At 44.2% G+C, this 17,132-nt stretch overlaps 2 protein-coding genes across 2 annotated transcripts in view; both read right to left on the reverse strand.

Moving 5' to 3' along the window:
• Nucleotides 1-17,132, reverse strand: part of LOC308305564 (transmembrane protein 179-like) — a gene marked incomplete at its 3' end in the record, with an annotated part of 467,552 nt that overhangs the window by 192,254 nt on the left and 258,166 nt on the right. The gene's annotated exons all lie outside the window — the stretch shown is intronic.
• Nucleotides 1-17,132, reverse strand: part of unc79 (unc-79 homolog, NALCN channel complex subunit) — a gene marked incomplete at both ends in the record, with an annotated part of 51,183 nt that overhangs the window by 28,739 nt on the left and 5,312 nt on the right. Inside the window, 17 exons of the mRNA XM_080749949.1 lie at nt 747-974; nt 1,651-1,866; nt 2,320-2,460; nt 3,351-3,474; nt 4,715-4,905; nt 5,364-5,594; nt 6,153-6,324; nt 7,193-7,422; nt 10,263-10,291; nt 10,478-10,518; nt 10,941-11,029; nt 12,013-12,077; nt 12,585-12,714; nt 12,933-12,988; nt 13,220-13,315; nt 15,234-15,404; nt 16,782-17,101. Of these exons, the coding sequence (XP_080606075.1) occupies nt 747-974; nt 1,651-1,866; nt 2,320-2,460; nt 3,351-3,474; nt 4,715-4,905; nt 5,364-5,594; nt 6,153-6,324; nt 7,193-7,422; nt 10,263-10,291; nt 10,478-10,518; nt 10,941-11,029; nt 12,013-12,077; nt 12,585-12,714; nt 12,933-12,988; nt 13,220-13,315; nt 15,234-15,404; nt 16,782-17,101 (2,530 nt within the window). The remainder of the gene's footprint in view (nt 1-746; nt 975-1,650; nt 1,867-2,319; nt 2,461-3,350; nt 3,475-4,714; nt 4,906-5,363; nt 5,595-6,152; nt 6,325-7,192; nt 7,423-10,262; nt 10,292-10,477; nt 10,519-10,940; nt 11,030-12,012; nt 12,078-12,584; nt 12,715-12,932; nt 12,989-13,219; nt 13,316-15,233; nt 15,405-16,781; nt 17,102-17,132) is intronic.

Raw genomic sequence — 17,132 nt, forward strand, 5'->3', positions numbered from 1 at the left:
TCATCCACTATTCAGGTCATGTGCAAATGTCCTTAACAAATCACAATTGACAACAACAACAACAACAACAACAACAAAATGGCGTAAACCCAAACTGTGAAGGGCGTGTTGCGCTGCGGGAATTGTGGGGACTGGAGGACTGACTACATAACACCCCGACCAGGGAGCCGACATGTTTGCCATGCACTGCCCCTTTTGTATTGTCGAGCAGGATGATTTGGTGCATGTGATGTGTGCCTCACCACCAGGGGCGTCACAAGTGGGGTGGGGGGAAGTGGGACTGAGTTACTAGGGCCCAAGGTGAAGGGGCCTTAATTATTGTATACTTTAGCTATTGAAAAATAGCAGATATACAAGCTCATAGTGCGGCACCTACCGGTAGTGCCTCGCTACATGCTTGTAGATCTGCTATTTTTCTTTGAATATATGTATTTTTTAAGCAAACAGATTTTGCTTCTGGGGGGTCCCTGGAACTAAATATTTTGAGATGGGGGTCCGTGGCCAAATACATATCATTTTGGGGGTCGTTCACGTGAAAATATTTGAGCACCACTGACATGGAAACAGTTTTTTCAAAAAACCATAGAAGGATTTGAAATATTCAGACTCCGCACAAATTTTCACGGTTTTGTGCCGCGCTGTGAGCTTGTACCGTATATATCTGCTATTTTTCAATAGTTAAAGCACAAAATGTGAGTGAATCCTTGTACCCGGGGCCCAGAATTTGGTGTGACACCCCTGCTCACCACCAGTCGTATCTCCTCCCGGGGGGTCAGCCTCTCCAGGAGCTCGCAGCCCAGCTGGTAGCACAGGATGCTGGACTGACACAGGCTGCACTCCAGGGCCTTCTCGTCCTTCTGACAGGTGTGCGAGCCCCCCCACGGGGCCTGGAAGACATTGTTGATGATGCCCACAATGTCCTTCCCCAGACTGCTGTCTAGACCCAGCATCACACCGTCGTCCTGGAGCTCCATCTGGGACAGCGAGAGAGGGTGCAAGCAACCGTGAAAACACAGAGAGAGAGGGAAGGAAAATGGAGCACGACACAAATCTCTACACACCCACCTGTGTGTTTTGCTCATTATGAGTCATTTATCTCTGAATGAATGGAGAGAGGACAAAGGATGGCTTACTGGAACCAATTTAAGAATGCAGTGAGCACACTGTCTGGGCTGTCCGTCAGTGCGTCAGTCAGTCAGTCTGTCCGTTATGTCACGTCACGTCACGTCACGTCACGTCACGTCACGTCACGTCACGTCACGTCACGTCACACTTTTGCCCTACTCTTATCTCCGGCACCGTTGTCCCTATCCAAACTTGCACACACATTCCTTGGCTGCCAAACCACAACCTCCACCCCTCATTTCTCACATGGCCCTCTTCTAGCGCCACCATTAGGCCGATTTTTGCAAAACACATCTTTGGACACTACTCCTACAGATTTTCCCATTTCCCATATTCCCTCCTGATTGGCTACGATTGCCTTCTAAAGTTTGTGTATGCGACCTTGCGACGTGACAGTCGCTTATCTCCCGATTAGGGAGACTTACTGGTATATACAGTACATGTCTTTTCTTGTATGTGTGTGTGTGTGTGTGTGCGTATGTGTGCATGGGCGTGGGTGTGCTCGTGTGGGTGTGTTCTTGTCACCTGCTTGAGGACGAGGTCAAACATGAGGATGAAGCAGCCCAGGTTCATATCATCATCGTCACAGTCCAGGTCCAGGGCACAGTGTCCGGTGGCGTGCCCCAGGTTTTTGAACGGGCTGCAGCGAAGGGGACTGCGGAACGGGCTCCGGAATGGACTCGGGTATGGGCTGAGGGTGTTGTGTTGCCCACGGTGTCCCGGATCGGATACAACGCTCACCTACGGAACGCACAACGCATATCATATGATGTGAAGTGCGCTGGCTACAGTATGTTTTGCACATGTTCTCGTCTTGCATACTCCCACACTCTTATTGCTGACAATTGTGATCTAAACCCACGCAGTGTGCAGCTTTAACTTTTACTGATAAGTCGGTATGATAGGCAAGTTCAATTAACAGAACTATTTTTAGAAATAGGCAGTTTCCATGGCAACGCAAAGAACGATAGACAATTATTTTTTATGTCCTGGTGTGATTACTGTTCATGCCCGAACTGGCTTTTTCTGCTGTAATTCAGTTAAGAAACCCCCCCCCCCCCCCCCCGCCCCCCCCTCAAAAAAAGAACCGAGTGCTAAAAGCTAAAATGTTCATATCTCTAGAGAAGAGCTTAAAAGGCTGACAATGAGATGCACAGTGTGCTCTTTGACCGCAGTCATTTTGTCATATCTCACCCTCCGAGCCCCACTGTTGCCAGTCAGATCGGAGACCCGTGCCTTCCTCTGATTGGCCAGCTCCTTCACAGAGTTCACGCCATCGGAGAACATCCCAATCAACAGCTGTAGAGGCACCACAATGTCCAACTCTGACAGCACCTAGTTCCAGACCAGAAACACCCAAATAAATACAACATGCAGCTTATATACGGACAGATATTATCATGAAAAGAAAATGCACTCGAAGATAGATATGCATATATTGTACAAGAAACTTTTATGGGTAAAAAAAACTATTTATCTGATTTAAACAATTTACAATAATTGTTTTTTTTTTTATCATTGAATTTATAAGAAAGAAGATGCTCTTATGGTGCTCTTAGGGTAAGTGATCGACTAATTAGAGCACAAAGGGAACAAGTAGGAACAAGTAACAACTTTCATCAATCTAAACAACATGACCTGCCCTAATAAGATGGACAAAGCTACTGTTATATATGTCTTGGCCAGTTATTTGATGGTAGACGGTCAGAGTTATTTGAAGGAAGACTTGAAGTTGAAACCCATCCATGTAGGGCAGCAAGCTGTGAGTGCATATGGAGTGAAAACGCAAAATCCCTCCTTTCTTCATCAGCCTCGGTGTGTGTGACCCAGATCCATATTCAGCAGGGATCCTGCCAGGGTCTCTCACACACTCAATGACAACCTGTTCAATTCACACATACCGTAGAGGGAACCACAGGGTATGAATTGGACACAGACAAATGTTTGTGTGCGTGTGTGCATGCACATGTGTACGTGTAATTTTGTGTGAAAACTGAATTTCCTCAAGATGATCAAAAGATGAGTTAGGAGTTTATGGTTAAGATAAAGGTTCATGTTAGGCATGTACCGGTAGGGTTGGTAGTTAAGGTCAGAGATTAGTGAATTCATGTAGTCATTGGAAATCAAACGAAAGGCTCTCATAAGACTAGAGGTACAGTACCAGGATGTGTGTGTGCGTGCGTGCGTGCGTGCGTGCGTGCGTGCGTGCGTGCGTGCACACTCACATGCAGCCACAGTAGAGCCTGCTCTTGCACAGACGCTGGGTAGCCAGAGAATCTGCAGCTGATGAAGCCAAACATCTCTTCCATGGAGAATGGCAGAGGGCACAGCTCAATATCAAACATCTTACTGCACAGAGAAGAGAGACAGCAGCCGTTGCAGCGCATTTAAATACTGTTGCGTATCAGTATTGTATTGCTTTGTCCCCCACTCTAACACCAAATCTAATTCCAATCAATGTATCATTGAAATGGTAATTAAGCATTGAATCTTGAATCTTCTTGAATCAGATTATGCTTCTTTATACCATGTGCTACAGAGAATACTCCATTCTGATTAGGTTTGCTTCATTTTCAGCATGGCTGTGTTCTTAATTATTATGCATGTAAAATGTTGTAACGGTTATTTAAACTAACATGAGCTGCAAGCTATCCTTGTAGCTAATGGTACTTCGTCACGATGGCTTTCGCCTACTTGCTGGAGTAATTAAGGTAACGTCTATTCCACGGTTGACAAAGATAACACACATTTTCCATAATCAAAGAGCATATTGCCCAAGATATGAATAAACAATTTGAATCACTGGTAAGTGGCCATGGTATAAACAGCATAATCAGCTATCTGAAAAGGGTAATCAGCCTCCACATTGTGTATTATTTTGTGTTAACCACTAATAGAAAAATAGATTGATTATCCCTTACCCTTACAAACATAATGCTTAACATTTCTCATCAGGGATAGGCATGACCAGTGCAAAACTTTAGTTACTAGTTACTTTGCAGATATAAATTATAATATTATAAAACACATTATTAACCACTTTAGCCCTATTTTATACCTAGGCTATTTGAAAAATAGCCGATCTACAAGCTCATAAAGCGTTTGACATTTTGATGCCAACACTTTCATACTTTTACTCAAGTACATTTTGAATTCTGGACTTTTACTTCTAAGGCTGAAGCCACATCAAAGTACCCATGAGAGTGGAATCCCCATTCTGCCAATGCATTTCAATGAGAATGGAGCGTTTTTTTGCAGAAATCCTCTACTGGCATGAAACCGCCCCCTCCCCATTGAAATGCATTTCTCACAATGCACAATTTTTACATTTCTTTTAATTTGATAGACATAAAAACTATGTTAAAGCAATACAGTTCTACAGTATGAAAACAGAGGCAGGCTAGCGGTGGCTCAGGTGCTGGAGTGGTTTTCTGGGAATTGAAAGGATCTCGATTCTAACCACGTTCCTCCTCAACATGTCCGAGTGTCCTTGAGAAAGACACTGATGCCTGTCTCTACCGACGATGTGTGAATATGACTGTGTGCTCTTTGGAGAAAAAAAGGCTAAAGAGTGGTATATTTACAGTACCTGAGCACCTCACGGAATTCTTTTAGCTGCTGGTCCGGCACCTCTGTGCGGATGGCCTCCAGCCATTCAGGCATGAAACACTCCCAAAGTGGCTGGCTGATGACATTGTACGGTATCAGACATAGGATACGGTTCAAGCCCTCCTTTAGCTGGGTCACGGTGCTGCATGATTTGTCCCAGTAACCTCCCACCTGAGGGTAGGCATATATGGACATGCTCAGCTCCAGCACAGTCACAAGGGAACCGTTAAAAAACACAATAACAGTGCCGTCCCTATTTAGATTATAGACATTCTCAAAAAGCCTAGGCCTAACTTAGGCCTAGGCTTTTTGAGAATTTCTGTAGTGCTTAATTTAGGGGTATAGATCATTGTACGCTGCATACAAAACTACCTAGCAACAACATAGCAGATCTACAAGCTCACAACGTCTCACATTGCAACGCGTTGTGAGCTTTAGGTTGTCTATTTGCACCATGCGATACCATCATATGCCATAAGTATAATTCAGGTCTTACATTGGTAAAAAACATAATAGCTTAAATAAAAGGCATCCTGCAACATTCTGCAAATGTTTTGGGGTAATGAGAATACATTTCTAAACCTTGGCACGGGGCAACGTACAAAAACCTCAGGCTCTGAATCCCTTACCCTGGCAAATTCCACAGGTTTGGGCAGGAGGCACATGACCATGACATCGAAGCGCACGTCACACACCGTCTTCAACCACTTTGTGACGAACTGAGGCTTGAGCTTCTCCACCAGGCTGCCAACCTCGTCGTCCATCATGTAGGCAGTGGAGTGAAACCACTGGAAGACCATACTGACCAGCCGCGCCAGACTCTCCGTGGGCGTGTTCTCATTTGGGGTGCACAAGCTCACCTGCGTGGGGGGGATAGGAGAGATAAGGGGCACGGCAAGAAAATAAGAAAACGAATCAATTTAGGTTAGTGGTTTTCAACCTATTTCACATCAAGGTCCATTATTTATTCTGCATTTGAGTCACGGCCTCTCAGACCCACAACTTAGAATATCTTTTTATCGTTGGATACGATTTTGTCCACAATTCCATGCTGTATTGATGTGGTACATATAGGAGAGGTAACTGGCAAACGTAGACTATATGAATAATTCTTCTACATTCTCTAATTGTGTTGACATCGTGTAAATTAAGTAACACAGATGTTTAACAATAATTCTTGAGAGCGTAAAATTAAACCAAATGGACCCCTCAAGAGTTAAAGATCTATAAGGCTCCATTTGGTTACCAGCTCCATCATTTAGCTGGGGACCACCTGGAACCCCCTCATGGACCACTGGTTGAAAACCACTGAATTAGGTTATTGAATGTAACAGAGAAGTGGTAAGTGCATATCCTTATCTCCACCCACCCTGCTTGTTACTGAGTGACACAGAAACAGCCGATGAACAGATACTCACCAGGAACCAAATGCCAAACTGACTGAGCAGGCGCTGGTCATGCTGGTCATCCTCCTTGTTGTCAAAGTCAATGTTGTCCAGAGAGTGGTGGGAGGCGGAGAGACCCATCTGCCGGCGTCTGTTCATCTCAAACTCCCGTAGTTCAGCATGAATCTCTGCTTCCTTCAGAAGGCTGGACAGGTATGGAGAGGGGATACCAGAGAGAGAGGGATGATCATGCTTACACAGAGAGATACAGTGAATATTAATATGAATATGGCAAGAAAATAGTCTAAAAGCCCCACTAACTAGAGGCTGTGCTGCTCCTTACACCTAACTGATTGTAGCCAAAATGTGGTCCTATGGACATGAAAGGTCATGGGGTCACCCAAATAGGTCCACTCTATGGTCCACTAGGTCCACTCATGCTCCAGGGAGCATGGGTGCACTGTTTCATGGCAAACTACTCATAAGAGTTTAAGATAGCATGTGTGCAATTGGAAGTTTCGGCCTAAGGGTGGTGCGAGTACAGGGTATTGAGTCACCCAAATCAGTCGAGCCATTCTCTGGCTAGTATGAAGATATGAGATAGTGAACCCGATTCATCAAGCACTTTACACCCATATTTCATCCATATTTTGGCCGGCATTTCCGACAATTCCTATGTTAGAAGGGGAAAAAACGGAAAGACGGACTGACCGATAGACCAACCAACCAACTGATCAACCGACCGTTGTCTTAAGAGCTCTGCCACTAGCGGGTTGTAAAAAAATCACACCCAGTGTGAAGTGAGCGGTGCCTTTTATGAATTTCATTGAACGTCCCGCAAAGCTTGGCCAATACCCAGCCTTCTGGGATGGACATGTACATACCGGTACATACAAAGCCAGATGTGGGAGCGGTTAGCACCACTCAAAAAGCTACAGTACACTATAAGTTTTCTATTACAAGTCCACAGGGTTGTTCTATGCATGGGACAACTAGTATAAGCAGTCGCTGTGGTCATGATATGTGTGTAACTGCGTGAGGCTCTGCCACTGCCTGAGCCTGTGTGACTGTACCTTATAACAGCCTCCACGGTGCACACCAGCTCCTCTGCCCCGCACTCGCGGGTGTTGATGGGCGGGGGCGAGGTCTGGTAGAGATGGGTCTCCGCCGCAGCCCCCACCTCCGTGCTGTGGTGGTTGACATGGCAACGCTTGCAGTAGCGGACAGGCCGGTTGCCATGGCGCCCGCAGCAGCCAGCTGAGAAGCAGGTGACAACTGCCCTCCTGACATGAGAGCTACAGTTCTACAATGAACCAAGAGAAAGAGACAGACAGAGAGATAGAGACAGGGAGACAGAGAGAGACAGACACACAGAGAGAGAGCAAGAGAGAGAGAGAGAGAGAGAGTGGGGGGAGAGAGAGAGGCTCAATTCATTTCTATTCTTGGAATTGGCAGCCACCTCGAACCGGCTAATGAGAAAAACTGTCAACCTTCTTGTGTTGCAGTCACAACGTAATGGCAAGCCTCTAAATATAAACACATTTCCAGGTATCAAAGAAGTGCTTCCTGCTTAGACCACCCTCATTATCCTGTCAAATAACATCCTTCTCCTTTCATATGCCTCTATGTGGGCTGGCTGTTTGCTCAGAGATGTTTGCTTGTACAGCTCCGGTATATCAGCAGAGATAGCAGAATCTTTATGTGTCGCCTGGGTGTCTCAGCTTTCCATAAATAAAAAGGGTGGCAATGGGGGACTGGCCTAATCTGATCAGCCAGTAATCTTTGGCCATTAGAGGGATGCAGTTCTGCCTATCAAATTAACAGATCCTTCCCCTGACAGGCTGTTTGCCCTCTTTATGCTCGACAACAAAAACAAAATACACCCTGATGATGTGTCACCAACAGTGGTGGAAAGTAACTAAGTACATTTACTCAAAAACTAGAACTTTCCTGTTCTCGCCTAGATTTCAACATGGGTCACCTGTGCACGCAAGTGCTGACATTTTTACCACTGAGCTAAAAGAGTATTGTGTCCAACTCCAACCTAGACACAGGATCTAAATGTCTCAATAGAGGAACAATTACAACCACCCCAATAGTATAAGTTATGCTGTATTAACATACTGTACTTTATCATGCAGATAAAGATCTATTCACTAAATAAAGTACTACATAATAGAGCTTTAGGTACAACTTTTTTTGTTTAATACTTACTTACACTACAACTCAAGAGACACATATTGTACTTTTTACTACACAACAATTATTTGAAAACTAGTTACTAGTTACTTCATAAATTTAAATAATTATTACAAAACATGCATTAACTACAGTACTTAGGCCCTGAGAGAGAGAGAGAGAGAAAGAGAGAGAGAGAGAGAGAGAGAGAGAGAGAGAGAGAGAGAAAGAGAGAGAGAGAGAGAGAGAGAGAGAGAGAGAGAGAGAGAGAGAGAGCGCTGGGGTGCACCTTCCTGTGTTGATTATTGTGACTTATAATCACCTCTCTGATACGTGCCCTTCAAACGAGGCGCGGTTGCCGTGTGGGCTGCCGCTAGGATCAACGGTGGCCGCGCCACGGTGAGACACAAACACACTCGCTCAGCGAGTAAACGCCGCGCGGTATTTCACAAAGATGAACATAATCCATCTCTCACCGCCCGCGTGCACATGCACAAACGAGCACGCTCGCGGGGATTTTCACAGGACTGCGCCCGCTCGCCTCGCCGCCTCTAAACTATTTCGGCGGGTGGCCGAAATAGCCACCCGCCTCTCATTGAAAATTAATTACTAGGAGGCGGTGACCGCGTATCGTCTGGAACCCACTTTAGAAATTAATGCTCTCTGGTAATGACGATTTAACTGGAATGTGTTCAGGTGGGAATTTAAAGTGCTTTCCCCAGTGAAAGGGACAAATCCTGCTCAACATGACAGTGGATTATACCTGCTGGACAAAGTAGGGCGGAGGAGAGCGTTTGCTGTGACTACACCGAGTAGTAGCTCAGCTCCATAGAACAGTGGTTCCCAAACTTTTTTAGCCTGTGACCCAAAAGAGAAATTAGGCGTTTGCCCAGGACCCAAACTAGTGAAAATAGCCGATTCACTAGATTTGTTTTCTTATTTATGGAATTCCTTAGATTTTAATTTGATTTAATCATGAAATAACAGAATCATTGAACTTTTTTCACTTTCTTTTTTTGGTTTTCAAACGTTTTTTGAAAATGTTTTGAAATAATAATAATTAAAAACTAAATGTTAGGAAAAAAAAATCACGGACCCATACAAATGTGTCCACAACCCACAAATGGGTCCCGACCCAGTGCTTGGGAACCAGTACCAGAGCAGTGTTTCTCAAACTTTCAAATTTCACGGTTTCCCCTTAACTCTAACAGTGTACAAATGGAACCAAATGAACCCTGATGGGTTCATTTGGTTCCATTTGTACACTGTCAGAGTTACAGGCTTGTAAGGGTCAATTTATACCCCTGTAATAAGGAACCCACAGAGTCCCTGGAATCCACTTTGAGAACCATGGCCATAGAGCACCTGAGATGGACACACTACCAGTCCCCGCCCCTCCGCACACACACTACTGCCTTCATGGCGTCTCCTTGGAAACCAGCGGGGGAGCACTGACGCCCGCGTAAAGATTCCGGAACAAACATCACGCCCCAGTCGGTCCATTACAAACAACCTGGCTGTGGCTATCACAAAGCACTTCAGTGAATGGACTATCCAATTGAGAAAACAACAATATTATGGTTATAAATAAGAGACTTAACGGTGTATGACAAAAAGGACATGAAATGCAATTAAATTAAATAGCATGAAGTATAACACAAGGTTAACAGGTTTCTCTTTAACCATTTATGCCTGTTAAAATAGTTCACTATTTTATTTTTAGGGCAAACATGTTTAACATAGCTTTAGGTTGTGGAGGGCTGCAAACATAAGGCAGGAATACTTTGGTATGACATCGTCACACGTTGTGAGCTTGTAGATTTTTGGGGGGGGACTTTTTGGAGGAAATAAAGGGGTAAATTGTTGTTATAGAGTTCCCACAATCATTCAACAGGGTTAAATACCATAAAGGACAGCTGGCATTTTGTACAAAAAGCTCAAATGTTGCAACTTTTATGAGCTTACCTTCTTTTGACAGATTGCAGATATCTCAGCTGTGAAAATGAATCCATGGATGGACATTGTCAAGATACAAGCAGGGGAAAAGTATAGATAGTTCATTAAAATGTCTTTCATTGTAGCTTATATGTTTTATTTAATGTGCCTCTTGGTCCAAGGGAAGGTGGACCAGCTGATAGAAATAAATATTGAAACTCAAATGTCTGTTTGGGAATGCTCACCTTGGGGCAAGAGCACATCAACGAGCCATTCAGCATGATCTCTGTAAAGATCAGAAAATATATATTACATGTAGCAATATTTGATTTGTTAGCCGAGACTACCTCAGAAATTATCTACACTTGTACACAGACTACAGCTGACCGCTCATGGCTGACAGAGCAGGTGCACAACATTTCTGTTCTCAGCCTCACAGAAAACATCTAACTGGAGCAATAGAAACACAATTATAGGATGTTACAAGTTGGAGAAACAGTAAACAAGTGACTGTATTGTGTTCTGACGATGATTGCATTAGCATCACGGGGGAATTATGTAACCATGGCAATGTGCTCCCTCTGGGTTAAAAAGGAATAATAATGAGGCAGGCAAGCAGGTGATGTATGTTTGGCGTGGCATCTTGTTGGAGGAGGGTGACGGTAGAGAGCCTTGGGGCTGAAGGATGAGGTTGAAACAGGAGCATACCCAGCTATCCTCTGGCTACACTCCTCGCATATGTAAAGAGGAGGGGGCTTGTCTCCCAGGGCAACAGAGAGAGTGGGATCGATGCACATCTGCAAAGAAGTCAGACAATTGCGGTTAGAACACAGGTGGAATTTTGACAAAGATGTTTGTCCATGAAAACGCTACAAGCTTTGATTTTTCCTACAAAAGACAAAAGCTGTTGCAGTGCCACTCACTGATTGCTGCAATGCCTTACCAAGCACCACTGCCCCCGACATTTTTATGATGCAGTGTACACAGTTGCCAATATATCACGAGTTTTAACAGAAAAACCTGTGACCCCGATATCTGCCTCCGCTGTCCTTTGTGGATGGCTGCACACATATGCCGCTCTGCTCCGTGCACAGCCCTGCACTAAATCACAATGCTTATGGCCTAAATGATTGCATGGCACTGTGTAAATGTACTGTTCTCGCTGCATCCTCAAGGGCTACACGGGGTCATTGTTTCAAATTAAGGGACCCCACACACACATACAGTACAACCCCCTCCCTGCTCCCTGGTAATTGAAATCTGGCCCGTGTCCGCGCCCCTGCTCCTCTTCTATTTGTCAATTTAGCGCACAGCTGAGCGAAGACAAGCTTTGCAGATCAGAGTTGCAGAGACAGGCCTGGAATCGCATGGTGGCTGATATCATTAGCACACAGCCACCCAGGCATTCCCTGATGTATTTAGTGTGTCTCTGAGAAGAGCAAACACACTGGCACACACACACGCACGCACGCACACACACGCACACGCACGCACACACACACACACACACACACACACACACACACACACACACACACACACACACACACAAACACAAACAAGCACGCACGCTTGAACACAGCACAGCAATCTGGTACATGCCATGTGCATTCCCTATGAACATCTCAGTGGAGGTTTCCATTGAATAAACTGTTAACATACACTGCTCATATGCCTTGCCTTCCACTGAAAGCTGCACCTTAACTTTGGAATCCCTGGTGCAATGGAATGCTAACTAGTCCCCTTGTTTAGGTTCGGGGAGTTTGAAGAAAGAGGTCACCTTGACGGCTGGCTTATTGATGGCATTGTGGCACTCGATGTGTTGACAGTGAATGGGATTCCAGGCTGTGGGGAGACAGAGAGACAGATTTAAACACTAGCATACTTGCAGTATTCTGGGCATCTCATAATAAGTGAACAATTGGTGAACATAGTTGAGCAGTTGGTTCACGCAACGTGTTGTGAGCTTGTAGATCGGCCGTGTGGAGACAGAAAGACAGATTCAAAGACTTAAACACTATAGCATACTTATTCTGGGCATCTCATGATAGGCGAACAATTGGTGAAAATAGGTGAACAGTAGCAGATCGTTACGCTTACAACACGTCACACAATGCGCTGTGAGCTTGTAGAACTGCTATTTTCACAGAAGAGATTTGGTGTAAAGGGAAAAGGAGGGGACCAGTATACACCACTGATGGACCTCGATCAATGAAAGTGGTTTAGATGGGCAAGAGGAGACAGGGAAAAAAAGATTAAAATGGGGGATAGGTTTGATTGGTGGATTGGTGAAGTGGTGAATGATGATTGGAGAGGTACAAGCTAGTAAATCACACATGACGAGAGCCTGACCTGTGTACTGTAATCCTCTGTATTCACTGATGGCTCCTGGGGGCTTGAGGTTGGGCCAGTAGTGAAACAACATCTGTACTGCAGGAGGCTTCACTTGGGACGGCCCATAAGATATGACATAAAGCAGGTCCTGTACATAGCAAATATACCATGGTGATCAAACCTGAGCTAACAATGCTATCCATGGGTGTGATGTGCTGTATGCTAGTTAACATAACACTGCATAAACCTAATTTATGCATAAGTGGCATATTTTCAAAAAGAGTCTCATGCTAAACTTTTTTTGGCAATGCATAAATTAGGCTTTAATGTTCCTTTCGCATACCAAACGAAATGTTAACTGAATACCTTCCATACTTCTTGCTTGTGCTTCATTAGACACTCCAACAACTGGCAGTGATATACTAAAAAATAAATAGATATAATTAATGTATAATGCATTCGACACAGCAACAACTGGCAGTGATATACTGGAAAGAAGGACAGATACATTTGAGAGGACAATGGGACAGTATATTATACTGCGTGTGTGCACACAATACACATGTGTGTGTATATATATGTATGTATTATATGTACAGTACTGTATATACTATTATGCTAACATGATCTCCTTGTGCCAAATGATGGTTTACCTGGATTTGACGTGTACTGCATTGCAATCATAAGCATGGAGGAGGCAGAAAGATTGACGTAAGCTGGGACACCCCCCTCTCTTCGAGTGGAACCCACTATAGGCGTGTAAGTAACAGAAAGAGAGAGAATCATAACCACTTGAAAAATTAAGTTTGCATTATGGTCGTGATTGTGGCGGGACTGCTGTCATAAATGTATGTAAAAGGCATGTGTGTGAGTGTAAGTATTCGGGCGAGGGGTGAGTGAGAGTGGTTATATGAGGGCACGGGGAAACATCATCACACAATCAGCTGCTTCACTGCCTGCCAACTTTAATGACAGGATTTAACTTTGGCAGTAAATCATGATTATCATCATGATCATTGTATAACACATTCTATAAAGCCTGTATCTCTAATGAATTATAATCTGCTTATAACACTGTAATGTCATTATAAAATGCTTTAGAATGTGTTATCAGTGTGGTTGCTATAGGCAACACACTAATGTTCTACTGTAGGTCAGAGACCTTTTTTCAAGGCAAAGTGAACCTGTTTTTTGTTAACCTTTGCACAACATAGAAGTGAAGCTTTTGGTCATGCTTCACACACTGTTGTCATGATTCACATGACATCACAATATATAATATAAATGGTCAGACAAAATTCAGTTCCCAGTGGATTCCTCGATACTCGCGTCAGTGCAACCACACTTGCAATTTCCCAGAATTGTACCTTTCTAGTTACTTGGGCAAGCAGAGCGCTCAAGTACTGAAATCGGCTGGGTATGTATGTCGGTGTCTGTGTCTCCTCTTGTTGACGACTGTAGCCCAATCAGGGACCAGCATCTCTGGCAAAGTCATCATTAAATCATTAACAGCCAATGAGGGACCAGCATTCCTGACGATGTATGTACTGTATGTATGTACGGTATGTCGGTGTCTCCTTTTACGTAGCCCAATCAGGGCAACGCTGGCAACATCATCATTAACAGCCAATGAGACCAGCCAATGAGACCAGCAGGGCACACCTCATGGCGCTTCTATTTATCTATAGAATGGTTGGAACAGGTGGATCATGTGAAGCGGACGGGTGGATTGGGTTCAAATCTCCTCATGGCACGCTCTGCTTGCTCACAAGTAGGCCTACTTGTGCATGAAGCGTAAGTTGGCACCTCGACAGAGTGCAGTTCTAGTTATTATTGTTATAAAGCATTATGAACATTTGCTTTATAACGTGAGCGTCATGAGCCATAAAATCAAGGGCAAATATTTTTTGCAATGTTTCACGCCAGTCTGCATTAGCTGTTCACAGACAGACAAACAGACGGACTGAGATGGAAACATAAACTCCAGGCTTCAGCCGTCTGACCTGGCAGAGAAAAGTAGGCCTATGTTTATAATACATTATAAACATGGGCTTCATAGAAAGTGTTTTTAGTTTTTGGTAGTGGCTCCTAAACAGGTAGTATGATACCCATGATGTATTGAACGAACATCCAGAGATGAGCAGAATTAACCTAAATTTAGTGGAATGCCCTGCTCACACTACAAGATCATTCGGGAAGGGGCACTCAGTACCAAAGCCTAGATCGGGAGTGAATATCGGGCAAGATTATCCTCAAGTGTGAGGGTGGAGTTCAAAGATAGAATCTTGATCCTTCTGATTTTCTGACAGATGATCGGGAGTGCTTGATATTTTCCAAATCCTTGAACATTTTATAAATTCTCTAATCTAAGCCCAACTTTAAGCGTTAAAAGGGTTGTTCTTTTTTTCACATTTGAAATGGTTACGTTTAGGTATGGCTTTTGTGTGGTTAACTACTTAAACCCTATGATTAGTCGTCACAGAGTCACTATACTAGTTCGATTAGTGTTGCCCTAGGAGGGGAGTTAGCCAATAACATCAAACTCCCGGGTCCGTAGCTCATAAGATTTGGGTACCAGTACCGATTTACAAGCCACTATCTTTTTTGTTTTCCCCGAATGACAAGAAAGGCAGAAGTTGTCTTCATCACAATATGCATTATACTTACATATAGCCATAGGAAGGAAAGAGGTGCTCAGGTACTCAATGATGTCTTTGTGGAGGAAAGGGGGGAAGGTAGCTAAAGTGGAGACCATAGTATAGGGCAAAGTGCTGAGAATATCATCACTGAGAAAAGGCAGGAGGCAAGTTGTAGTGTAAAATATGGACTGTCCCAGATCTGACGAGAAAGGGGAACAAGGCAAAACAAAAAGGAGATAGAGAGATACACAGATACTCAATAATACTCAATGTTCAATAAACTGTACAGTGCACATACAGTATGCACAAACGTACATACTGTATGTGACTGCAATATTACAACACTATAAAAATAAATATAAATACAATCAACAAGAATATAACAACAAGGAAGATATCTAGAGAGCATTTGGAATATAAACCTTCATTGAGGACAGTGGAGAGATTCTATTAAAGTCATTAAGGGAATATTTGAAGATAAAGAGTAGAGCATTCAAGTCAAGGAACTATGAGAAATGTGAGAAATATCATGCTTATTTTTGTTATTATTGTTATTCTTTCTTTCTTTCTTACTTTCTTTCAAGAGTGGTAAAATATTAACAAAAAACAAAAGCATTGACTATGTTGCATCCTTTGGGGCTGTGAAAAACAGAGTAATAATCTAAGCAATCATCTTAAGCGACAATAAAAGTACATTGTTCAGTGTGGGTCAAACATTTTTTCTTCTTTTTAACATTTACCGTTACTAATATATTCACACGTGGCAAACAAAAGTGAACACATTTCTCCCACTTTAAAACGTAAACCAACATGGACATCCAATCGCTTATGAAGTGAAGCGAGTTGACGGGTTCCAGCGTGCTCCCCGTCACCCCCATGCATCCCCCAAAGATCCTCTGTGGGACTCGTCTCCTCCCGTTAACACAGCAGGCCGATAAGAGAAAGCAGCAGTGGCTTCATGCAGGCCAGGCGACTCGGGGGGTGGTGGTGGAGGAGGTGGTGGGTGGGTATAGGTTAGGGTGGGGTGGGCAGGGGTGTCACACCAGATTCTGGGCCCTGGGTGCTTTAACTATTGAAAAATAGCAGATGCTATTTTTGAAAAATCGTGCATTTGTGCAAGTCTTTGAATATTTCAAATCCTTCTAAGGTTTTTTGAAAAACCTATGTTTCTATGTCAGTGGTGCTCAAACCTTTTAATGTCAAGGACCCCCAAAATGATGTGTATTTGGCCATGGACCCCCATCTCAAAACATTTAGTTCCAGGGACCCCCCCCCCAGAAGCAAAATGTGAGTTACAAATGTTCCCTTAAAAAATACATATATTCAAAGATTTGCACACATTTTCACGACTTTTCAAAAATAGCAGATCTACAAGCTTGCAGCGCGGCCCTCTGTGCCGCGCTGTGAGTTTGTATATCTGCTATTTTTCAATAGCTAAAGTATAAAATAACGAAGGCCCCTCCACCTTGGGCCCTGGTAACTCAGTCCCACTTTTCCCCCCCTTGTGACGCCCCTGGGGGTGGGGGGTGGGTTGGTGATGATGACAAACAAGTGGTGCAGTGGTTCCTTGACTCACCATGCTGACCGTGTTGCAGCAGAGGCACCAGGTCAAGCAGAGTGACGAGGGTCACATAGAGCCCCTGATAGTCCAGAGAGGGGTACTCTGAGAGTTGAGCGTCCCGGCTCTGCTGCCCCTGCCCCTGCCCCCCGCGGTCTGATGGGGCATCGCGCAGAACGCTGTAAAGGAGGGAGCGAGTAACTGTAGGGTTGATGGAACTGACTTGTGGTCTTAGAGATGGGGTGAGTGGGAATGGCACAGGAAAAAGACACATGGTCATAGGCACGGCCAAATTGGAAGCTTCCTGGTTCTCCTTCCTGCCTGTGCGGGACAGAATGCTGCTCCGGAGTGGGAGGGAGGGGAGGCAGG

Source organism: Nannobrachium achirus (genome assembly GCF_963921795.1).
Source record: "Nannobrachium achirus genome assembly, chromosome: 20".
NCBI classification, from domain to species: domain Eukaryota; kingdom Metazoa; phylum Chordata; class Actinopteri; order Myctophiformes; family Myctophidae; genus Nannobrachium; species Nannobrachium achirus.